Here is a 25,398-nt window from a genome sequence, read left to right as displayed (position 1 = left end):
AGACTCAAAGCATTTCTGAATTCAATACATAATGAATAAAACCAGTTCTTAATAAAATGCAAAATCAGCTCACAAAGCAAAAAACTGTACTTTTGGGAATGTATAATTTCTAAATGAATAATACTTATGCACAAATGCAAATATGATAACCGTATGGCATATAAAAAGTATGAAAACATGTTTTTATTGAATATTATGTCAGGGTTTTATACCACTTTAAAGAAGAACTTTACTAAATGTAACTTAATGATTAAAATGGCTTATATTTTACATTATTCATTTACACATTATTTACACAAGGTTTGTCCTTTATAAAATATTTTTCCACCTGACATACATTCTTAAAGGACCACTATCGCCAAAAATAGTAGAATTTAAAATACGTGTAAACACATACAAGAAGTACTTTTCTTCCACATTAAGATGAGCCATAAATTACTTTTCTCCCATCTTGTTGTCACTTACAGTAGGTAGTAGGAAGCTGACAGAACCGACACATTTTGGTCTAGTCCATCTCCTCATGGGGGATTCTCAGCATGGCCTTTATTTTTTATAAAGACACTCCTTGAAAAGGATTTATACGAAGATGCTGGCCAGCCTCCCTGCTTGCTGCACATTTTTTTTAGCAGTTGTATGGAGCAACTGCCATTCACTAAGTGCATTTGAAAATAAAGAAAACCCTGAGAATCCCTCATGATTACTTTTCTCCTATCTTACAAAAAAAAAAAATGCTGGGTTTCATTCCACTTTAAAAAAAGATTGGAAAATCAAAAAATTGATCGAAATTCTGATCGGACATGTTGGAAATAATCGATCTTAATCGGTAAATCTGCCAGAAAATTGTATGGTGTGTACCTAGCATTAAACCTGTCAGATTTGTACTACTTACTGTAAGTGACAGCAAGATAGGAGAAAAGTCAATTATGGCTCATTTTACTCTGGAAGAAATGTTTCTCTTATTTGTTTGTGTTTGCATGTATTTTAAATTTATCACAGGTGGTGAAATATTTACTGCTGGCAAGTATCATCACTGCAGAATATTTGTTAGTTGTGAGTTCTGAAGGGAGCAGAAACAACACCTGGTCTCCCTGAGTCCACTGGGCAGAGAAGGTCTTGTCACATCATGATATATAGGAAGGGTTTCGGATGTTGAAATCAAAATAATCAACATAACACTGGGTGCATACGTGTTAGTATGCCGCCGGTGAGCTGAATGATGGCTCACCCTGCTGCCCCTCATATTCCTGGTGGCATTAAACACTAGTCCCCCTCCAAGTCATAGCAACCTGGAGGGAGAGGTATTTTGGGGTCTGGTGGAGGGGTGCACACTATAGCATTGGTGCTATAGTGGCGCTGAGCTTCACCTATCTGATTCAAAACTGGGTACCCATAATGTATTACATTCTACTATAGGTCGTGACAGTGTCTCTCTAACAGGCAAATATTGGTAAGACTTTATTGCATCACTATATACAGTATGTTTATACAATGATTGGAAATTTCGTTAGCTGCCCAAGTGAACATTGACAAAACTTTGTGAGATGAACTTTGAGAGGAACTGCAGTGAAGATAATGTAATAAAAAAAGTGCTTCATTTTTACAATTAAAGAGAGTCTGAAGCGAGAATAAATCTCGCTTCAGACCTCATAGATAGCAGGGGCATGTGTGCCCCTGCTAAAACGCCGCTATCCCGCGGCTTAACGGGGGTCCCTTCACCCCCAAATCCCCTCCGTACAGCTGGGGAGCGCTTCCGCATTGGGGCAGGGCTAACCGCACTGCCTCATGCGCGTCTATCAGATGCGTACCTCCGCCTCTCCCCCGCCCCCTCTCAGTCTTCCTGCACTGAGAGGGGCGGGGGAGAGGCGGCGATGCGCGTCTGATAGACGCGCTGTGAGGCAGGGCTGCAGCCGTTAGCCCTGCCTCCAGGAAGAGAAAATTTTACGACCAAGTTTACGACCAAGTTTTGCGTGGGTGGGTTTGGGGGTGAAGGGACCCCCGTTTATCCGTGGTTAGCGGCATTTTAGCAGGGGCACACATGCCCCTGCTAACTATGAGCTCTGAAGCGAGATTTATTCTCGCTTCAGAGTCTCTTTAAGTATACATGGTTTAGTCAGTGTTTGCCCATTGCAAAATCTTTCCTCTCCCTGATTTACATTCTGACATTTATCACATGGTTGACATTTTTACTGCTGGCAGGTGATGTCAGTGGAAGGAGATGCTGCTTGCTTTTTGGCAGTTGGAAACAGCTGTTATTTCCCACAATGCAACAAGGCTCCCACAGTGTGATGTCAGAACCATGGTCCTTACATCACACTGTGGGAGGAGTTTCACCACAATATCAGCCATACAGAGCCCCCTGATGATCCGTTTGTGAAAAGGAAAAGATGGGAAAGGGGGGTATCAGCTACTGATTGGGATGAAGTTCAATACTTGGTTACGGTTTCTCTTTAAGCCAAATATTTCATTGTTTTGTGCTGTTAGTACAATTGCTTTTCATGCGTTACTGTACACATAGAGGCTTACTTATGAAGGCTGTATATTTCTCAGCATTAATTAGCTGATGTGACAATTACTCTGGAGCTGAGATTGCTCTGTGATCCGTCTGACCTGATGCTCATAATACTGTCTCCCTAGACGACTTTCACAATGATTTCCCCATTTGTAAAACTCATTACAATATAGTATACATCTCTCCACATGGTGAGATGAGAGGAAACAGTGTTATTAGCAATAAGGGGATAAGGGATCTACTAGAATTCATACCTAGAAACATACAAAGCCAAAATGTACTTTTATTTGATCAAAGTGGCAGCTATATTCTTTCTTTACAAATTGGGATTAAGATCAAGTAGAGAATATCATGGGTATTCTAAAGGGGCCCCAAAGTCTGAAAGCTTCATTAAACTGAATGCTTATTTTTTTAAATAAGCCAAATATTTAAAATGTTTAATACAACACTGCACCGGCTGTTACCTGCAGCTCTATACTGAGATGTGAAGCTGCTATCTTTGCAGCAATCACCCTGGTGATGAAAAAACTAGATAAAAGGAGCTTCCAGAAAAGCACCAAAAAAGACAATGATGCAAAAAGGGAATACATGTCAGATTTAAAGCCCAACTAATAGCTAAAGCACCCCTAAATTAAGCACATACATATTAAAGTATACAAATAACTGGAAAACCCCGTCCAATACTTTAGAGGTGAATGGTTCGGAGTGGCACACCTTTGCGTTAATTGGGTGCACAACTATCCTGGTGGCTAAGCAACACTAGACACTCCCTCCTACTTTCTACCCCTTTTCCACCTGGTAGCCACCCCCTTACCACCCAGTCTCCACCCTACCGTGCATGCATCTTAGCAGCACATCCCAGAAACAGATCCTGGGTCAGTGCCATTTTTAAGGTGTATATTTTTTTTTTGCACAGGTGTTCTTTGTATTAAGGGGTAGACAGACAAGAGGGACTAGAGTACACAAGTTCAGCACTGCCCTGCATGTCTTACCTGCTAGAGCTGTCATTTTCCATATTGTAGTTGGTGTCCAGCCATCTTTTCCATCCCTGCACCTATCAGTCAGTCCTCAGCTCTGACTGCAGCTCCTGTCACCCCATTTGGCCGGGCAGTTTATGTTTGCTCATTAGTTGGGGCTAAAATGTGTATCACAATCTGTGACAACTACTTAAATGGTACAAGAACAGAAAGGAATATGGAGGCTGTGATCTTAATTACCTTTTAATAAGGGGTAGCCTGATGATCATACTGGTAGATTCTCAAACACACAAAAGCAACAAGCAAGTACAGTACTAGGGTGATGCTAGAATGCCTCATCTACAAACCTGATAAGGGCCAGCAATTCACAAAGCAGAAAGTCAACACAACAGCAAAGCAAATAGCATTTTTGAAGGGAAGTCAATCATAGCAGGTTCTATCTTTCTCTCGCTTCAATTTTGCTTTAAGATATGCACACCTTAAATATAGATTAGTAACATCAGTCATTGAAAAGGGCACCGCTGCAGGGACAGTATGCCACATTCATATTCATAACTCTTCTTTTGATTTACTTATAATGTTAATAAACCAGGTAACAGAAAGAAGCCACTGAAGGAACACACTGCTCTTATTGTTAACGGTAATTAATGCTGCCACTGCTACGCCCTCAAATCTGAAATGAGATCAATTAGAAGCTGCTCACTTCTTAGGATGAAAAGAGGTCATGTTTGCAAATTAAGGTCTTACTGACTTGGGCTCACCTGTTTAACAAATGTTTTTATTGGCTCAACATCATTTTTTAACTTGGCTCTAGATGCTTTAAGAGCCACTGAAGCATATTCTTTCTGTTACTTATTCTGCTATAACATTTATTGGTTCCAATTAAGCAAAGCTCGTTTTTTAGATCACTGCTTCTCAACAGTATTACAGCATGTACCCTAAATGAAGGAGGGTGTTTGCTGAGTACCCCATGTTTTGAATAACATCTCAAGTACCCCTTGACCCACTGCATTAAGACAGAGAGTCCATACACTGGGTTTTATTGAGGCCCACACAATACAGTAATTGTTATCTGAAACAGGTATTACTTTATTCTTGCATAATCTTCACTTTAGACACAACGTAGAACAACTTTCAGGTTTCATATGCAGTCTCCGAATGACCGCAGAAAAACTGGCCTGAGCCACTTCTTAAATACTCAACACATCTTTGATACCATCAGGGAAAGTGATGCCTGCCAAGTGCGTACTCCAATTACAGATGCAGAAGAGTCTCAATCTTCCAACTGTAATATTAAATACTTAATGCAGGAAGAAGTGAAGGCAAGACTAAATAAATTCAAAATAGACAAGGCACCTGGCCCGGATGACATGGATCCTCGGGTCCTAAGGGAATTAAGTTCAGTTATAGATAAACCCCTTTATCTTATCTTTTGTGACTCTATTTCAACTGGCAGAGTCCCAGTGGATTGGCGTACAGCTCACGTTTTCCCATTATTTAAGAAGGGCAAAAAACTTGGATTTTGCAAAGGCCTTTGACACTGTTCCACACAAAAGTCTGGTGCAAAAGTTGAGGATGCAAGGACTTGGGAAGAGTCTGTGTGCATGGATAGGGAACTAGCTAATGGGCAGAATACAAAGAGTTGTAGTCAATAGATCATACTTAAAATGGGTGACTGTAAACAGTGGGGTCCCACAGGAGTCTGTACTGGGTCCAGTGCTCTTCAATTTATTTATTAATGACTTAGTAGATGCAGTAGTAAGCAATGTTCCCAATTTTGCAGATGACACAAAATAGTGCAGAATCATCAACTCACAGGAAGATAGGGACATACTGCAACAGGATCTGGATAAGATGGCTATATGGGCACATAAATGGCAGATGAAAATCAATGTTGAAAAATGTAAAGTCATGCATTTTGGTCGTACCAATGGTCTAGCACCATACAAAATACATGGGATACAGTTGGGGACATCAAACTTGGAGAAGGAATTAGGAGTACTCATCGACAACAAGTTAAATAATCGTACTCAATGCTAAGCCGCTGCAGCTAAAGCTAACAAATTTTGGGACGCATTAAAAGGGAAATAAATACTCGAGATGCTAGCATAATATTGCCCCTGTTTAACTCTCGAGTAAGGCCACATCTGGAATATGGAATTCAGTTCTGGGAACCACAATAGAGGAAGGATATTGCAGTTTTAGAGCAGGTGCAGAGACGAGCAACAAAATTGATACGTGGGATGGAAGGTCTCAATTACCAAGAAAGGTTAGATAAACTGGGTTTATTTAGTCTAGAGAAAAGACGCCTTAGATGGGATCTAATTAACATGTATAAATAAGTCAGAGGGCAATATAAAAGCTTGGCGGATGAGCTTTTTGTCCCTAGGCCTTTTCAAAGGACTAGAGGACATGATCTGCGCATGGAGGAAAAACGTTTCAGCCAATTATTTAGGAAAGGGTTCTTCACAGTAAGAGTGATTAAGATGTGGAATGCCTTGCCACAGGAAGTAATTATGACAAATTCTATACCTGCATTTAAAGGGGGCTTAGATGCTTTCCTTGCGTTGAAAGACATCCATGGCTACAGTTACTAGGAATGCCCAATGAAGTTGATCCAGGGATTTTATCTGATTGCCATCTGGAGTCGGGAAGGAATCTTTTCCCTTTTGGAGCTAATTGGACCATGCCTTGTAAGGGTTTTTCGCCTTCCTCTGGATCAACAGGGATATGTGAGGGAGCAGGCTGGTGTTGTACTTTGTTCTCTGGTTGAACTCGATGGACGTATGTCTTTTTTCAACCCAAGTAACTATGTAACTATGTAAGTGTGAAGTGAATAAACACATGTATTTGTTAAGAGTACATATTATTTGTGTAGAAATGCTTTTCAAATAATCCTGTATGCTTTCAGTTAAAAAAAAATAAAAAATTATTCTGGATTATCTATATAGGGTTTACCATTATACTGTATTAGTCCTTAACCATTTAAGCCCTCGGTCGCTTTCACTTTATGCCTCCGAGCAATGTTCACCTCTCTTTCATTAGCCTATAACTTTATCACTAATCACAATGAACTGATCAATATCTTGTTTTTTCCACCACCAATTAGGCTTTCTTTGGGTGGTATATCTTGCTAAGAGCTACCTTACTGTAAATGCGTTTTAACAGTAAGAATAAGAAAAAAACTGAAAAAAATTCATTATTTCTCCGTTTTCGGCCATTATAGTTTTAAAATAATACATGCCTCCATAATTAAATCCCACGTATTGTATTTGCCCATTTGTCCCGGTTATTTCACCGTTTAAATTATGACCCTATCACAATGTATGGCGACAATATTTTATTTGGAAATAAAAGAGCATTTTTTCCGTTTTGCATCCATCACTATTTACAAGCTTATATATAAAAACAAAAAAAATAGAAATATTTCATCTTTACATAGATATTTAAAAAGTATAGACCCTTAGATAAATATCTGTGTTTTTTTTTATTGTAATGTTTGTTTTTTTTAATTAATAAACATTTTATGTGGGTATTTTTGGGAGGGTGGGATGTAAATAGTATTTGTTTTGGGTAAATATATGTGTATTTTTTTTTTTTTTTACATTTAGATGTAGTTTTACTTTTTGGCCACAAGATGCCACCTTGAGTTTGTTTACATGACGTCACTAAGCGTAACATGTACGCTTAGAGGGACATAGGAGGCAGAAAAAGCGAAGTTTCCAAGAGAAGCTGTCGCTTTTTCTGCGGGGGAGAGGAATCAGTGATCGGGCACCATGGCCCAATTCATTGATTCCTGGGCTAACGATCCACGGCCGGGAGCGCACGTGCACGATCGGCCGCGGGAGCACACATGGCCTCCGTCACATAGCTCTACGTCAAGGAGGAGAAAGTGGTTAAACTCACTGTAATAGACTGACTTTGACAAGCTCAAGTACCCTCTGAAATGAGACTAAGTACTCCTAGGGGTACACGTACTACCTGTTGGTTGTGAACCTAGGCTTTAGATGATAAGAAACATTTCAGAGATTTATTTTGTATCACAGAATTCATAGAACATGGTGTGCGCATGTACGTATGTTTAACAAGGTTGTGGGATAATACTCCAGTGTGCTGGCTATTTCCTATGCTTCCAACAGTTTTCTAGTGCTCTTCACAGCTTGTCTCATCTTTCTGATGCTCCTATGTTATAGCCGGATCCCAGCAACCACAAATGTCTCCTAGCTTTTAGCCCCAACCAGGCCCGGATTTATCTCACAGGAGCCTATAGGCACAGATGTCCTGGCACCTTAAATTTTGCCCTCCATGAACCTAAAAATACCCCACCGAACTGCACCACAAGTCTGCTAGTTGTCCCTGATGTCACTTCTCCCTTATTTTCCTTGCCCATTACAGGTAGCTACAGGTGCCCCATAGCATTAGGTAGCCAGAGGTACCCTCAGTATTAAGTAGTTAGTTGTGCCTCCATTTTAAGGGAGATCTGGTCAGTGGAATGCCAAGAGCAGGGTGAATAACCTCTTATTTAAACTCTCATTAGCACTCTGTATAGGGAAGGAAGGAGGGAGGCACTCAGAAGGGGAAGTAAGCCGCCTTTCTATCATCAGGCGCCTGTAGGCACGTGCCTACAGTGCCTTATGGTAAATCCGGCCCTGGCCCCAACCATCAAATGGGTTCCAGTTGGATCGGATTAAAATGAGGGATGGTCAATGGAGGGCTAATTATTCAGAGCTGATGCAAATTGTATGCAACTTGGAAATAGACCAAATAAATGCAGCAGCTGAACTTGATCAGTCCATTTCCGAGCTGCATACATTTTCATTCAGTTAACATAAAATATGCATCAACTCATAACTATCAGCATCTCATCAACCATCCCCATGTGTAAGAAGTATTTCAATACAATAAAAATGTAAACACTGGAAAGTGCTGGAGATCAGAAAAGCCCACATGCAATTACCTTTTTCTCCTTAGTTTGCTCCTAAATTACATTTTCACACTTTGTCAATAAAATACCTTTTAAACCACCAGCAAGCAAGAAAATACTTGCGGTGCATGGGTGGCGTCTTGAAAATTCCCACAGGCTCTCGCAGACAGACTTCGCCACTGTTGCCAGGTGACATGGCATGTTAGACGCTTGGCGTACGCTCTCCAACACTATCGCTAACCAGGAAGTGATTAACTCAGAGCTGAGTCAATCACTAGTGGCTGAAGGGTGTGTTCCATTGGCTGCCTGTGTGAGGGGCTTCTTCTCATTGGTTGATATCAGTTTAAAAGTTAGGCTGTCAGTTCTGTTAGTTGCCTGTGATAGCGTTAGTAGTTTGAGCTAGCTTCTGGAAATTATCTGTGTTTCTTGCCTGTCGTATTGCCTGATACTGTCCATGTTACCTAACTATCCTTTGATTGCTGCCTGGACCGATCGTTGTCTGTTATTGATCACTCATCTGCCAAACCCTTGAACCTGGTATTGTCTGATAGTGTACAACCTTTTGCTTGTTGACTACAATTTTGGGTATCCCCTTGACTGCCATTTGATTTCTGTGTATGACCCTGGACTGTTTGACTACATTTATTGCCTTTATCATTGCCTTGTGAGTCTTGGTGGTACTGCTGTCTTAAGTCGATCAGTTCCTATACCTTTCGCACTTAAAGGCCTTGGTATAACCAAGATCTAAGATGACGTACTTGTCATCCTTCGGCTGAGCGGGCACACGCCACACAGGGTGAAGACTGTGGAGGAGATTAGGGGATAGGTACTGATAAAATACTGTGGATAATATAGGCCTTAAAGTTGTTAAATACAGAATATAGAAATGCATCTCTTAGTTCTCAGTTAATTATGTGTGGGCTTTTCAGACCAAGAGCTTTTCCAATCACTTTTCTGTAATCTAAGTGACTACGGGTATTCACCAGGGTAGCCTTGCAATGGATGAAGGACTTTGCTGCCTCAGATCAACATGATATTATAACTTGACCATCCCCAGAGTCCAACCAAACACCTTTGGAGCAAGAGCCTTCTGTCATGCTGGCCCTACCCTATGGAATGCTTTGCCACACCCAATCAAAAAAGCTCCAACCCTGGAAGAATTTAAATCAAAACTGAAAAGTCATCTCTTTAGTCTGGCATTTATGATCACATAACCTTTTCCCTGTAACACACCACTATGTACTGATTTGAGACATATTTATGCTCTTTAGGTCTTACATGGGAAAAGCACTTTACAAATATTTTCTTGTTGGGAGCCAATCTGAGTCGGGTAAGGCGGCAGACAGTAACACATGAACATTTTGCATGGTAAGTCATAATTCAAGCTTGCATAAAATATAAGTAGATCCTGTTAATAAGTAAACATATATGAATTGTATTTTAATTTCATGTGAGTGCTAAGTTAACTACAGGACATATTAATAGAATTCCAGGCAGACAGAATTTACATAATGCTGCGCTTTGCTGAACCCAACACTGAGCGTCTGCACTATCATGGTGTGAGAGGCTATAAAACCAGGTAAAAAAAATGTCATCTACAGCAGACTTAGTTATTTGCATGTTTAGTATGTCGCTGGTCCTGTTACTAGTTTGAAGATAATTCTCATATCAAGTAAATAGGTGACTACACTGTATGGAAATGTTTAATACATTTCAGTACACATGTTTTGATTCTCATTTAACCCTCCTGGCGGTATGAAAAATTCCGCCAGGAGGCAGCGCAGCAGTTTTTTTTTTTTTTTTTTTTTTTTTTTTAAATCATGTAGCGAGGGGCTCGCTACATGATAGCCGGTGCTCAGCGGCATCCCCCCGCCCGCTTCGATCGCCTTCAGCGATCTCCGATCAGGAAATCCCATTCAAAGAACGGGATTTCCTGGAGGGCTTCACCCGTCTCCATGAGTCTCGATCCACCCCTCGGCGCTGCCTGGCACTGATTGGCCAGGCAACGCACGGGGTCTGGGGGGGCGCGCGTCGCAACGGATAGCGGCGATCGGGCGCGGGGCGGCGGCGATCGGTGTGCTGGCGCAGCTAGCAAAGTGCTAGCTGCGTCCAGCAAAAAAAAAAAAATTCTGTAAATCGGCCCAGCAGGGCCTGAGCGGCACCCTCCGGCGGCTTACCCAGTGTCACACACGGGGTTACCGCTAAGGAGGTTAAAGACACTCCGTAACAAAAATTGCATCCTGTTTTTTATCATCCTACAAGTTCCAAAAGCTATTCTAATGTGTTCTGGCTTACTGCAGCACGTTCTACTATCACCATCTCTGTAATAAATCAACTTATCTCTCTCTTGTCAGACTTGTCAGATTTGTCAGCCTGTGTCTGGAAGGCTGCCAAGTTCTTCAGTGTTGTGGTTCTGTGATGCATCTCCCCCCTCCTGGCCCCTCTATGCACACTGCCTGTGTATAATGATCTCTTGAGATACAAAAGGAAGGATGTATACAGCCTGCTTGTGTATGAATGTATTTTCTATGTGTGGACATACTGTACATCAACCTACTTCCTGTTTTGGTGGCCATTTTGTTTGTTTATAAACAAACTTTTTAAAACTGTTTTTAACCACTTTTAATGCGGCGAGGAGCGGCGAAATTGTGACAGAGAGTAATAGGAGATGTCCCCTAACACACTGGTATGTTTACTTTTGTGCAATTTTAACAATACAGATTCTCTTTAAAGAACCTGGATAAATGAAGGATGATAGGGTCTGACGAATATACAGCATGTACATGTTTAAAAATCACTGTGTAATGTAAGTAAACATAAATGCATAGTGTAACCTCTACACCTATTACTGTCTCAAGTACCTAAAATAAGAATTAGAATCAAATGATTAGAATGTTGTTAAGAGTGGATAATGGAGGAACCTATCTAATTTAAAGAGATCGAGGTGGGCTCATAATCTTTTAAAAAAGTAGGCTACCTGATCAGTGGAGTGGATCAGGTGGATCAGGTAGCGGCAAAAACCGCCGCTCCAGTGGGCCGCAATGGCTTACTTTCACTTTCATGACCTATAGATCACGACCCTGGGATGAGAGATTAATTCTCTCATCCAGCGTGCAGGGAGGCAGGGGAGCATCAGGGGACGTGGCCAGGGAGAGAGAACTGCCCAATGGCAGCTCTGGATACCCTGTAAGAACACCCCTGGCAGGCATTTTGAACAGGGAATCCCTCTCCCTGTGTTTACCTCGCTAATCTCGGGGGGCCATAATGTGGCAGTGGGGGGGGGGGCAGAGAGCGGCGGTGTGGGTGTCCCATCTGCCCACCTCGGGTAGTCTTTAAAACTCAGTGTCTGAGAGTGTAGCATCACCATGCTTCCTAGACAAATCATTTTATGAGGCCTTCAGGAAGTAGAAGACAAATAAAAATTGGCATTTGGACAAGGCCAGGTTACCTCAGACTGCCCTACAAAGTCCAAGAACCGTAAGGGGATAAATTAGTTAACTGGACACAATACCAGAAGACATACCAGTGCTTGGCAAAAAAAAGAGATGGCGTTTCACCAGAAGAATCTGGTACCAATTATAAAACAAAGTATGGTCTGGGAATGCTTTGCTGCATCACGGCAAGAAAGCTTGCCATTTTGCTCCTCTATTTTTTATTGACATTATGACAAATTTGAAAAAATATTAACATTTCCCATAAGACCAAACTTAGATTTAGGCCACACGCACAGTGGTGTGTTACGGCACAATGGGCACTCTGTAACGCAGCTCGCCGCACTGCAATGAACCACCTATGTGACGTTCCAAGTGCAACAAGTGTGTTTCGGAACAGTGCAGCATGATAACGCACTGCATGCAATGTGTCGCAACAAATCCCATGCGTTAACGGTTACAGTGAATCATACTTTTGATTCACTATATGCTTCATTTTATGCAACACAACACGTGGGTAATGTGCAGCATCGCTTTCCCGATCCTTTGCATTCCTGCTGTCACAGGGAACACAACACAATAGTCCCTGTGAATGTGGTCTTAATGATGTATGGCTTTTCCATCTACAATATATACATAGAAACAAGATAAAAACACAATACATATCAGAAGTGGGTCAAAGCTAATTATGACAATTTTTTTTGCCCGAAAAAGGTTTATATATGGGTTGTGAAATTTTTCATCTGTCTATCTAAATTCAGTGTGTCTCCATCACTTGAAAACACCTTGACCTATTTCAACGAAGCTTGGTATACAGCACAGGTGTCGAACTCCAGGCCTGGAGGGCCAGATCCATGCCAGTGTTTAGGATGGACTGAGAAAGAGAGGAATGTGTTCTACCTGATGGACCACACTTTTCCTGATTCAGTCCCATCAATTAATTTGAGCTGTGTCAAAAATGTGTGAGGACCTCGGCCCTCGTAGGACCGGTTTGACATCCCTGGTATACAGATTCATTACTACCTGAGAAGATATATTCTGGGGATCTCACGCCCCCTGCACACCTGGGCAGAACCACAAACAGCCAATCAGATTTCACCTATTCACATCTATGGAAAAAATTTAAAAAGGCTGCCATTCTCACAGTAATGAAGCCAGAGTCCTCAAACTTGGCACAGTTGGTCACTTGGTGAGAGAGGTCAAAAATTTGGGGAAAGTGGGCGGAGCATAAAACAGCCAAATTTCAGCCATTCATTTTAAAAGGGCAAATATACACTGCATCCAGGGGCGGAGCCAAAAACAGCCAATCAGATTTGTTTGATTGATAAACTGCTTCCATTCTCACACTATTGATGCCAAGGATCCCAAAGCTTACAAACTTGGTCATTAAGTGACTATATGTCAAGGTTAGAAAAAGTGGGCGGACCCAACGACAAAAAAAAAACATACCCGAGCAACTCTGGACCTTCAGCTAGTAGGGTAATAAAATTAGTGTAATCTGGAAGGGTGATGTATATAAATCTTGCAAACAATTGCACCCCGAGACACTATGTTTTTGAGTGTGGTACACTGTATTGTTTAAATTCTCATTATGTTAACTATGCCATGTTCTACCAGTAATAAGTCACACTAAAGGTGGCCACACACCATACAATTTTTTAAATATCTGTTCAATTTAAGAATTGCAATCAATTTTACCTGACTGATTGTAACATTTAAAAAAATATAACCAATGTACCACACACCTATGTTAAATTTTTCCCCAATTATGATAAAAATGATTGGAAACTATGAGAAAATTGCTTGGGTGTGTATATTAATAAATTGACAATCTAACACACACCATACAATCTTTAGAGAAATTGAAGAAAAATATCTGGCATTCCGGATAGATAAAAATCGAAAAAAACGAGAAATCCGACCGGATTTTTCAGTCGAAAGAAAAAAAAGCTTGTTTTTTTCGGGAGATCCGTATTTATCGAATTGCCGTAAAATCGGATAATTTTATTGTATCGTGTGTGGCCACCTTTACATTTGCTCATCTCTCACATGCTTTTTTTTTGAAGTTTAAATGTGTATCAGCATTGTTTGTTTCCAAATTATTTGTCTGGATTTTGTAAAGTATAAACTCTTGTATGTGCAAAATGTACTATGTAATGTTTTGGATGTTTAATAATTACCGTATGTCGCGCCGTATAAGACGCTCCGGCATATAAGACGCACCCAGGTTTAGAGGGCAAAACACAGGGAAAAAAATTATATATACTAAACCTGGTACGTCCATATTCCAGGAGAGTCTTGTACATGTTACCCCTCAAATGTTGTCCTCCTGTGTCCCATCGTCTCCCCATGTGTCCTCTGTGTCCCCAATACCTGCCCCATGTGTCCTCTGTGTCCCTCATACATGCCCCATGTGTCCCCCATGCATGCCCTATGTGTCCCCCATACCTGCCCCATGTGTCACCCATGCATGCCCCATGTGTCACCCATGCATGCCCCATGTGTTCTCTGTGTCACCTGTGTGTCCCTCATACATGCTCCATGTGCCCTGTGTCACCCATGCCTGCCCTATATGCCTGCCCTATGTGTTCTCTGTGTCCCCCATACCTGTCCCATGTGTCCTCTGTGGCAATCATGCATGTCCCATGTGTCCTCTGTGTGTCCCTCATGCCTGCCCCATGTGCCTGTGTCCCCATGTGTCACCTATGCATGTCTCATGTGTCCCTCATGCCTGCCCCATGTGTCTTTGTCCCCCATGTGTCCCCTGTGTCACCCATGCCTGCCGTGTCCTATGTGTCCCTCATGCCTGCCCCATGTGCCTGTGTCCCCCGTGTGTGTGTGTAAATTGTGGCTGCACCCGATGTATGCCTCTGCCCGCTCCCCATGCCTGTTATGTGTCCGGCGTGTGTAATATGTTCCCTCCCGCTGTGTGTCTGATCTCTGCGTGCCCCCGCTAGTGTATAACATGCCCGCTCCCCCGCCTGCCTTATCTCCCTCCCCCATGTGGTTGCTGCCCCCCCCGGGTGTTAATCTGCAGCGGCTTACCTCTCTGCCATGCCCGCGAGGATTGGAGACCTCCTTCACAGCCGCGCATCTCGCTCTAGTGATCGGCATCTGAGGATTGCGTCATTCTCACATGCCGATCACTAGAGCGAGATGCGCGGCTGTGAAGGAGGTCTCCAATCCTCGCGGGCATGGCGGAGAGGTAAGCCGCTGCAGATTAACACCCGGGGGGGGGGGGGGGGGGGGCAGCAACCACATGGGGGAGGGAGATAAGGCAGGCGGGGGAGCGGGCATGTTATACACTAGCGGGGGCACGCAGAGATCAGGCACACAGCGGGAGGGAACATATTACACACGCCGGACACATAACAGGCATGGGGAGCGGGCAGAGGCATACATCGGGTGCAGCCACACAGGCAGGGAATTCCCGACGTGGCGGCGGGTCGCGGTCCGTATCGGCGGGCGTTTCTAAGTCGGGAATTCCCTGCCTTTGCCGTATAAGACGCAGGGACTTTTCCCCACTATTTTTGGGGGAGTAAAAGTGCGTCTTATACAGCGAAAAATACGGTAGGCTTTTTAGTTTAAAAAAAAATTTGAAATTTAGGCTCCAACTTAAACTCATGATAAATTAAACAAAGCATTATAAAACCATGAGGGAGGAACATATAAAGTATATCTTATATTTATTACCAATAATGATATTATCTCTTTATAAGTTATGGATATAGAGGCGCTTAGCCAGGATATTGACCAGACTGTGTACCCTCCAAACTATTGCCTGATGAAGCGGGAAAGTGACCCATGAAACATGTTGCAAATCTTGGAGCTTTTAATAAAAGTTATTTTGTATGTGAGTAACGTCCCATTGTCCGTTTTTTTTTTCTACAAGGGAGGTGAGTTCACCAACTTCCCCCTTTTAAACGGTATTTAATCGCTTTTACTCTTGTTGGCGCCTCTGTTATACTGTTTTACAAATCAACTAGTCCACCCCTGGCGTATCCCCTTTTTCCTATCTACAGAGAGCAACTTCTTATACCTGAGTGGGGTCAGGTTATAATTCTCCCCACCTGCCTATCCAGTGGTTGCCTTTTGTGGCAACCTATACTTGTGAGTATAACCATTGCTTGATTACATACTTTATCATCTGCTACTAAGGTACTACACTATATTGGGCTCTCGGTCTCGCTTTGTGTTTTTTAAGTTTTCACAGATCCATTTGCCACTAAATTGCCAGTGTGAACCGTGCCTTAGAGAGGATGTCTAAACAACTAACTAGAGCCTTCTATCTGAAGTGTCTGCAACAGTCCGACTATACTTATATTCAGAATTCAGAGCAGTAAGGGCAACATGGTAGAGATTGCAGACAATTAAGCTAATGGAGGAGAAAACCGGTAAAGTAAATACATTGACCTGAAAATGGTGGACCTACACTTCTATTACACTTTCTTACTGCAGGTTTTATTTTGATTGCCAGGAAGGAAGTAACATTTTTCAGACCATATTCTGCCTACTGCTTCAACTGTTACCACCTGTTCAATATGGGCATTCTCCAACCTGAATCTAACGTGTTCTTTGTGAAATGTTTGACATGTTCACTGAAAAGAGTAAAATCCAGAAAAGCTGCTACAGAAAAGCTGAGACAGTATGGAGCTGTTCCTCCGCTGATATAAATCTCTTAGCATGCATTTTGTTAGGCACTACCATGTAGATATAATCACATAAAAAGCTCAGCCAGAGGATTTTGGCTGTTTTATCATCAAAGGGGAGGAAATGACTGAATAAAAGCTAGCTAACAGCTAGTGTTCCTGCCGTCTAGTGACACATGCAAGAATCAAGTACTGGATATGGATTCACTTTTCAGAAATAAAATATTAGGTTATAATTTCACACAAATACCTGAACCAACCTTAAAGAGAATACGATGCAGTTCGTGGGAGGGAGGGGGGTGTACAGATGGGACACAGAGGCATGTTCTCTGCCTCATGACATGCATCTGTGTCCCCCACTGCCGCTCTCTGCCCCCCCATCGCCGCACTATAGCCCCCCAGGATTAGTGACATTATTTGTCGCTATCTCGGAGGTAAACATAGGGGGGAGGTATTCCCCTGTTTAAAAACGCGTGCCAGGGGCATTGCTGTGGGGAATATACATCTTTGCAGCTGACTTCCTATGTCACTGGTCAGCTCGCTGAGACCTGTAGCTCTGCATTTCTGCAGGCCTTGCAGAGCATTCCCAGCCTGGAAGAGCTTTGGGCACAGGCTGCTAAGCCACCAGTCGAGGGAGCTCTATACAGAGTGTGTTGGGACAATGGTAAGCTGTTTAGCAAATCTGTACAAAGTGGCCTTGGTAAGAACACAAAGGGGTTGATTCATAAAGCATTACTGCATTCGGTAGTGCAGAAAGCTGAAATTACGAAGCAGTGAGGTAAATTACCGACTTGTGTGGTAAATACCTTAATACATGTCAGTAAATGTAAATTCATAAAGCCTACAACATGCGGTAAAGCCACTAAACAATACCGTCTGCTTTGAAGTGGTGAAAAGAGTGCAGAGTCTGTGCTGGGAGTCTCCTCATACAGGTCTCAGTGGCGCACAGCTCACCTGACCAGGAGGAGTAGATGAAGTAGGCTTTCCTCCCTCCCAGTTCTGGGATAGAGTTCTGTGACTGTTCAACACCAGAGTTTTCTGGCTATCAGGTAGAGGAACCTGATAGTATGCCCTCTCAGAGCAGCATATGGGAAAGTCTCGTTCCGCGCTCTATTCCTTGACAGGAAGTTTCGCTGTGGGAGTCATGGGTAGAGGTTTGCTTCTCTCCACTGAAGCACATGGTAAGGAGTGCAGATTCCCTTGGGCTAGCTGGGTCAACTCCAAGAAATGTTGGAGCTGTAGCTCTTTGCTCTGGAGCTTAAACTGGCGCGGCCACTCTCCAGGATCTGCCTCTAGCCGGTGCATCTCTGCCTCATGCTGGAGTCACTCACTTTCAAGAAGGAACTGCAGGTATGCGATGTCAGTGTTCCTCAGGTTCTGCAACAGCTGCTGTCCCACCTGATCAGCGACAGTGGCTGCCAGTTCCTCTGCGAGTGTCATCCACAGCATCTCTGGGTGCAACAAAGTCCATGTGGGTACTTTCGGTTCCCTGATCTTTGTACGCAATATCAACACTTTCAGGATCAGGAGTACCTGGTCTCACTGGACCGGGTTATAGCAAGCCCTCCGTCGCCTGGCCGCCTGCTTCCATGAGGATTCTCCTCAGCGCAGCTTGGGTTTTTTCCCTAAATATCTATACCCCATGCCTGACAATAGTTTTGTAGGTCGGGCAAGGACAGGTTTTGGGAAATGACTTGCTCAGACACAGCCAAGTAAAAGATAGAAAGAAAAACAAAAGTAGGGAGTAAACTATATTAATCTGCTTCAATTCTATATCAAATGCACCATCTGTGTTCTCATAGCTTTAGCACTGTAGGACAGTAACTTAACCACTTAAAGCGAACCTCCGGACTAAAAATCTACTTAGCAGAACTGAAAAGGCTTGGTGTTTCTTTAACAGTTTCACAGCATCAGAACTTTGTTTTTCTTACCAAAACATCATTTTTAGCTGCATTTTTAGCTAAGCTCCACCCATCAAAGAAAAAAAGCCCGGGCTTTTTTTCCCTGATGCTGTGCAGAGCATGATGGGATTCCCTATGTTGTTATTCACGTTGCCTAGCAACTGGGAGAGGTGATCAGCACACAGGACAGTTGGAACGGTGTCTCATGCTCCCGGTCACCTCCTTTCAACCAAAAAGATGGCTGCCATCATGAAATCAAACATTTGCCTGTTCTTTTAAAACAGTGTGGGTAAGAGATTATATTACCTATCTATTTTTATTAACATAACTAATGTAACCTAATGACAGTATGTTTGTTTAGGCTGGAGTTCCTCTTTAATGACAAGCTGACTTAGAAAAATATCCTGCTAGAGCCTCTTAATGGCTCCAGGACGTTTTTATAAGTCAGACAGTACTGCTGCCGCTGTGCACGTGCACAGCCCGACGCGTGCACGTGCATCCCCGTGCATGAGAAAATAGTGGAGAAAAAAAAAATTACACCTTTATTTCCAAATACTATATTGTCACCATACTTTTTACTAGGGACATAATTAAAATCTTGTGATAACCAGAACAAATAGGCAGATACAAATGTGTGGGTTTTATGCACAGTAGCAATGTTTATATTAAAACTATAGGGGCTGAAATTGGATAAAGTGTATTTTTTCATTTATCCCTTCTTTTTCCCTTGAAAATGCATAGAAAATAAAGTAATTACTGAAAACAAATATCAACCCCATAAATCCCAATTGGTGGTGAAAAAAACAAGATATAGATCAATGCATTGTGATTAGTAGTGATTAAGCTATTGGCAAATGAAAGGGATGAGCACTGAAAAGTGAAAATCGCTCTTGTCCGTTAGGGTAAAACGCCTTTGGGATGAAGTGGTTAAATAACAATGTCCTATTATTCTGCATATGATCTCCAAACAATTGCAAACACTGTAACAGCAATTTGGGCTCTGCCCGACTGCTGCTCACTAATGTGACATCATCCTCCAAATTGGAGGCTCCAATTCCTGTTCCCTTTGCAGCAGTTTACCATTTAGCCTCAGACCCAGAGGGAATCCTGAAAGCATTGAGCACTGCAGGCAAAGAAACCTTTTGGATTGGTTGGTGAGTCCACACTCAGTACAATTTCAATTGTATGTACAAATAATACAATCTGCAATTTCATATAGAGATCAGGTTGCTGCCACCAATTCACAATAAGTGTGCAAATATGCAAATCTAACGCTAGCTAAATGCTGTAAGAAAAAAAGGTTAATTCGCCACCCTTTCTAGAGATATCAATAAAATGGTTATGGTAACATTCCCTTAGGAGACGCAGAACTCTTTGCAGAGCTTTCAGAACAGGCACTTAGAAAAACAATTTTAAACCATTTATTTTACAATAAAATAATGCATAAACTAAATACAACAATCAAGCAGATTGTTATAGTTAAAATAATAAAGGATTAAACATGAAAATAATAACTAGTTATAGTCCTAGCAGTGTGTCATGTTACCGTGTCCTCTGGAATTGTAAGTCCAAAACAGAAGATATAACAGTCCAATTATGGAAAGCTCAGATCTTTGATGGAATATGGACTGGCAAAGGAAATACTCTTTTCTGACAGCCACTAAAGCAGTTTTAACTCCTCCACTGGAGGGTGGAGATGGTAATGGGAAATGGGCAGTTCTGATGCATGCCCCAGCTCCACCCTATGTCTTGTCGGGCAGAAAAGAATATGAAATACCTGAAATGGTCATATCTTGGCGTCAGTTGATCAGAACCCACAGAGAATGCCTATCCCCTATCAGGGTACATGCAGCAATGTATCTCTGTTCAGTTAAGGAGTTTAAGAGGGTGATCCGATATCTAGCCCCTGCACTCTCCTTATCAATATTTTTTGAAGTAGATCTGAAGGATATGCGTTGGTTCTGCTTTAGGTTTTATGGGCCCTCTAGGGAACTATAAACAACCATTTCCCCCAGAGCAGAGGACTGGGCTAAAGCGAACCTTAGCTCTTGCACAGGACAAAAGAAAAACATAAAGAAATGCACCCTGTATGCATTTAGAGTTTAGCCTGTCTAATGCCCCCTAATCTGCGTATAATCCCAAAATGTAATTTGATCTCTCCCGTGTCACATGACTGCCGTGGCAGATAAGCTCATTTGAAAGCACAGGCTGTTAACAATATGCCTGCTTCCCTGAATCAAGAAGTACAAACAGTGCAGATTTATTTTAGGATTTATATCACCTGTAACAAAGAAATGTTTTTGTTTAAAGGTTATTATGCTGTTATGTATCTTTTAGAGCAGAGAGGACATTCTGAGTTCAGGTCTGTTTTAAGCAAAGCTACAAAGTTAAAGTGACACTCCTAATCATGCTAATCGACATCACACCTTCGTGCGCATTTTCATATGCTGGGTGCATTTAGCGCAGGTGAATCCAAAACACTTTGACTTCCCTATTTTTCTAACCCTTGTAGTTTGTTGCCATTATTTCCTATTTACACTGTGCCAAAACTTTACACAGTTTCTTCCTTATCTATAATCAAACACCAACGATTCAATTTTTCCATGGTATCTCCATTGTAGTTCTTTGTTTGGGAAAGATTTAGGCAATAAAAGATTGCTATTTGGCAATGGCTGGCTAAGGTAAAGAGTAAATCAGAGCCCACATTAATACTACCAACTGTTCCAGCTGACTGTGGTGCAGCTTTTTCGAGAGAGGTGGATTCATTTGTAATATTCTCAGCTTACACACAAGAACATTAAAAACCCCTGTAAATTAATGTATCAGTAGATAAGCAACAAGATTCTGAGACAGTTTAATAGCCATGCAGTCAAACTATGTCAAGAATTCTAAATTAAATATGACAAATATGAAACATGAATATGGAAAACAATAAGCAGGGCTGAAACACTGCTGGCTTTGTTGGTTGTTACAGTTGGTGCAGAGCATAATGGAACTAACAACAACAGAAAATGATGAAGCCATGGTAAACTTAATTTACTAAGCCATCTCTCCACAGTCCTCCAAGCATCCCCCAGTGATTCAGCAAACTTTGATTGCATTTCTTCTTTTAAAAAAAATGTAGGGAATATGCCAAAAGGTTTGGTTGAATTAGCAACTGCAGGTTTGTGCACTGGGCTGTGCTAAATCAAAAAAAAAAAAAAAAAATATTGACGCAGCATGAAACTGCAGTAATGAGTCCATTCATGTCCAGCCTTTCAGCAATGCTAGTAATGGCCTGATATAGCCCAGGTTAACACAGCAAAATCTAACTAATTAATAGAAGACACTTAATCCAGTCCATAGCTGTGTAAATAAAATGTGGAATGCACAGATTTTAAGATCTAAAAGCAAGTTCTGCAAAGGGTATATGCTTTAAAGAGGCACTATAGTGACAAATAGTACTGAAGTACATTATTCAGGATACCCACTTTACAGTAATTTTCCTAGTTTCAGCGTCAGAAACACTTTCTATAGCTATATATTGTATACTGAATGTAGTCCTGCCCTTGCAGTGGTGCTTAGCCTAGGCATAAGTATATATTGAACTGGCTTCGGAATTCTTGTTTGAAAAACAAATATTCTGTCAGATCACCTGACAGGAATATAGATCTTACTGTGACACATTTCAGAATGTAGATTGGAGAGTATAGATTTCACCATGGGCAAAACACTGACTAAATCATTTCTAAACAAACAATGTAAAAAATAAAAAATAAATAACTAATTTTATTTATTATGTTATTTTCATTACAGTTCTTTTGTAACATCCAGATTAATACACTGCCAAAGATTTACCTGACATGTTTGCAAGACTTGTCCCAAGAGCTTGCAGAATGAGCTGAAGTTCCCTGACAGCAGCGGCAGCTTCCACTCCGCATGTCATATCAGGCTCCATCACTATTTCCATAAGGCCAATTCCTATAAAGCAAAGTATTGGCACAGGTTACTCACATGGAATGCATCCACAATTAAAGTATGCATGGTCTAGACCAGGAAAAAACATGGATAGGATATACAGCACAAACCATTGCCATTCCTCATTTAACAGGATGACTGGAGATTACAATACTCATATCCTATATAATAATCTTCCTGTTACTGCGCCCTCCTGTGTCCCCGTGTCTGTGTCAGCTGGCTGGTGCGCATGCGTGGCACAGGGTCAGCAGTCGCAGATGGATAAGAGGCGTTATCACAGCCGTGCTTGTGCCTTGTCGTGGGCACACATGGCTGTGGATGGCATGCGATACTTCTCTAGCACCTGTTATTAAACGGGCGGACTTTTGGACTAGAGAACACATACAAGTAAAGTAGACATTATACTTACCTATTGCGCACACGTTTACATTCTGCTACATATTCTTCAAATGTAAATAAGAAAATGCATTATAAAGAAAAGTCAGAAATCCAGATGGGTTCACCAGTGTATTTTTACTGGTGGAACCCAGTTTAATCAGCATGTGGCGCTCTACAAAGTGATATTTCTCACAACAGTTTCTATATGTATAAACCAACTTTTTATACAGGCGGTCATGATTAACCTATTCAACCAGAAAACCAATATCAGGCCTTTTAAGTATTCAATTTTGCTGTTATAACCTTCCTTACACAGTATACAGAAAAATCGTGTAAAAAACAAAAAGTCTACATATCTCTGAAAGGAGTCATTTTAGGACTACACAGCCCACATTTTCAAAAGTACATATTATAATTTTGTTGCCAGAATGCAAAAATTTTGTGGAGGGCCAAATGAAATAGTATAGGGTTGGAGAAGGATCTAGGCAATTCAGAAAAGTGGATTACTGATCTGGATTAAATTTAGTGAGTCTTGTGAAAGTAAAACATCTGCAGGGAAGTGTGGCTGTGATGTGAATGAGGCGGCACCAGCTGGCGATGTGGGGGCGGGCGGGTGAGCGGCTATGGAGTACACTTATATGGTGGCCATCGGTATTTTAACTGTGGAACAAGATATGAGGTGATGCCTGTTCCTGATGAGCCCGATTTAGTTGGCGGAAGACGTTGAACATATAAGCACCACTATTTATAGCCAGCAACTGTTTGCTTGATGCAGCATCTGACCCATGGACTTTGGATCACCGTACTTGATTCCTGAGATGAGCCTTGCTAACCTTCCATAGAAATTATATTAACACCCAGTCCAGCTTTTGAAAAATAAAATGGGATTGTTTACTGCGATTTGAGACATAATATACAGTATCTGGGAAACTGTAATTTAAAGGGAAACTTAAAGAGACTCCGTAACAAAAATTGCATCCTGTTTTTTATCATCCTACAAGTTCCAAAAGCTATTCTAATGTGTTCTGGCTTACTGCAGCACGTTCTACTATCACCATCTCTGTAATAAATCAGCTTATCTCTCTCTTGTCAGACTTGTCAGCCTGTGTCTGGAAGGCTGCCAAGTTCTTCAGTGTTGTGGTTCTGCTATGAACTCCCCCTTTCAGGCCCCTCTCTGCACACTGCCTGTGTGATATTTAGATTAGTGCAGCTTCTCTCTTCTCTCTTATCTTTTACAAGCTGGATAAATCATCCTCTGAGCTGGCTGGGCTTTCACATACTGAGGAATTAGACAAGGGCAAAGCTGTTTGCAGGAGAAAAACGAGCAGCCTGAAACTTCAGTGCATGAGAACTGCAGGGGGAAAGAAACACACAAATGATCTCTTGAGATTCAAAAGGAAGGCTGTATAAAGCCTGCTTGTGTATGGATGTATTTTCTATGTGTGGACATACTGTACATCAACCTACTTCCTGTTTTGGTGGCCATTTTGTTTGTTTATAAACAAACTTTTAAAAACTGTTTTTAACCACTTTTAATGCGGCGAGGAGCGGCGAAATTGTGACAGAGGGTAATAGGAGATGTCCCCTAACGCACTGGTATGTTTACTTTTGTGCGATTTTAACAATACAGATTCTCTTTAAGTCAAACAAAAAAAATGAGTTTTACTCACCTAGGGCTTCCAATAGCCCCCTGCAGCTGTCCGGTGCCCTCGCCATCTCCCTCCGATCCTCCTGGCCCCGCCGGCAGCCACTTCCTGTTTCGGTGACAGGAGCTGACAGGCTGGGGACGCGAGTGATTCTTCGTGTTCCCAGACACATTAGCACCCTCTATGCTGCTATATGGTATATGATATATGCTATAGCAGCATAGATGGCGCTATTGTGGCCAGGAACGCGAAGAATCACTCGCGTCCCCAGCCTGTCAGCTCCTGTCACCGAAACAGGAAGTGGCTGCCGGCGGGGCCAGGCGGATCGGAGGGAGACGGCGATGGCACCGGACAGCTGCAGGGGGCTATTGGAAGCCCTAGGTGAGTAAAACTCATTTTTTTTTTACTTAAGTGTCCTTTTAAGAGGTTAATGTAGCCTTGGTACAGATGTGGTAATTTAGAAAATACATCTTATTTATTTTATGAAAAACAGTCAATATGCTGAAAAACTTTGTTATTTAGACAGTCTTTTGAATTGAGACATAGTTTCCCTTAAACAGATAAAATGTCTCTTTGCATATCAGTGGTGTTGTAAGATTTTTGTGTGCCAGTAAGATTATCTAAATCCATCACAACAGATTTATTCCATGCAATCTAAAGGTCTGAATATTATTCAGGCTCCATTATAATCTGCAGCAGCAGTGATGAATAAGTTAAACAAAAGTAATAAGCAAAAATGTTAAATAGGTAAATGCCTTGCATATGCACTTGAAACTGTGAACGACTTTTCTTATGGGCTTCCAAAAACACGTCTAAAACTAGAATGTGGCGGGAGAATGCTAAGGGATGTAAAAAAAGAAATGGCCAAATACACCTCAAATTTGCTAAAATCTCGCAAATTTGTCATTTTTGCTGTGGAAAGGTATTTTGTCATCCCTAACTGACACCATCACATAACTGAATAACTGAAGTGTTTTTGTTTTTTTGCCGTTAAAGCGAACCCAAAGTGTCCTTAGCAGGTGGCAG

General features: G+C 41.8%; 1 protein-coding gene across 1 annotated transcript in view; it reads right to left on the bottom strand.

Annotated features, from left to right (window-relative positions):
• LOC137546800 (glutamyl-tRNA(Gln) amidotransferase subunit B, mitochondrial-like) overlaps positions 1-25,398 on the bottom strand; it is a 160,184-nt gene that overhangs the window by 76,464 nt on the left and 58,322 nt on the right. The window contains exon 5 of the mRNA XM_068269660.1: positions 22,229-22,351. Coding sequence (XP_068125761.1) covers positions 22,229-22,351 — 123 coding nt within the window. The remainder of the gene's footprint in view (positions 1-22,228; positions 22,352-25,398) is intronic.

The sequence above is a fragment of the Hyperolius riggenbachi genome, chromosome 1, assembly GCF_040937935.1.
Source record: "Hyperolius riggenbachi isolate aHypRig1 chromosome 1, aHypRig1.pri, whole genome shotgun sequence".
NCBI classification, from domain to species: Eukaryota; Metazoa; Chordata; class Amphibia; order Anura; family Hyperoliidae; genus Hyperolius; species Hyperolius riggenbachi.
Note: the sequence above shows the minus strand (reverse complement) of the source record. Positions and strands in the feature narration are given on the sequence as shown.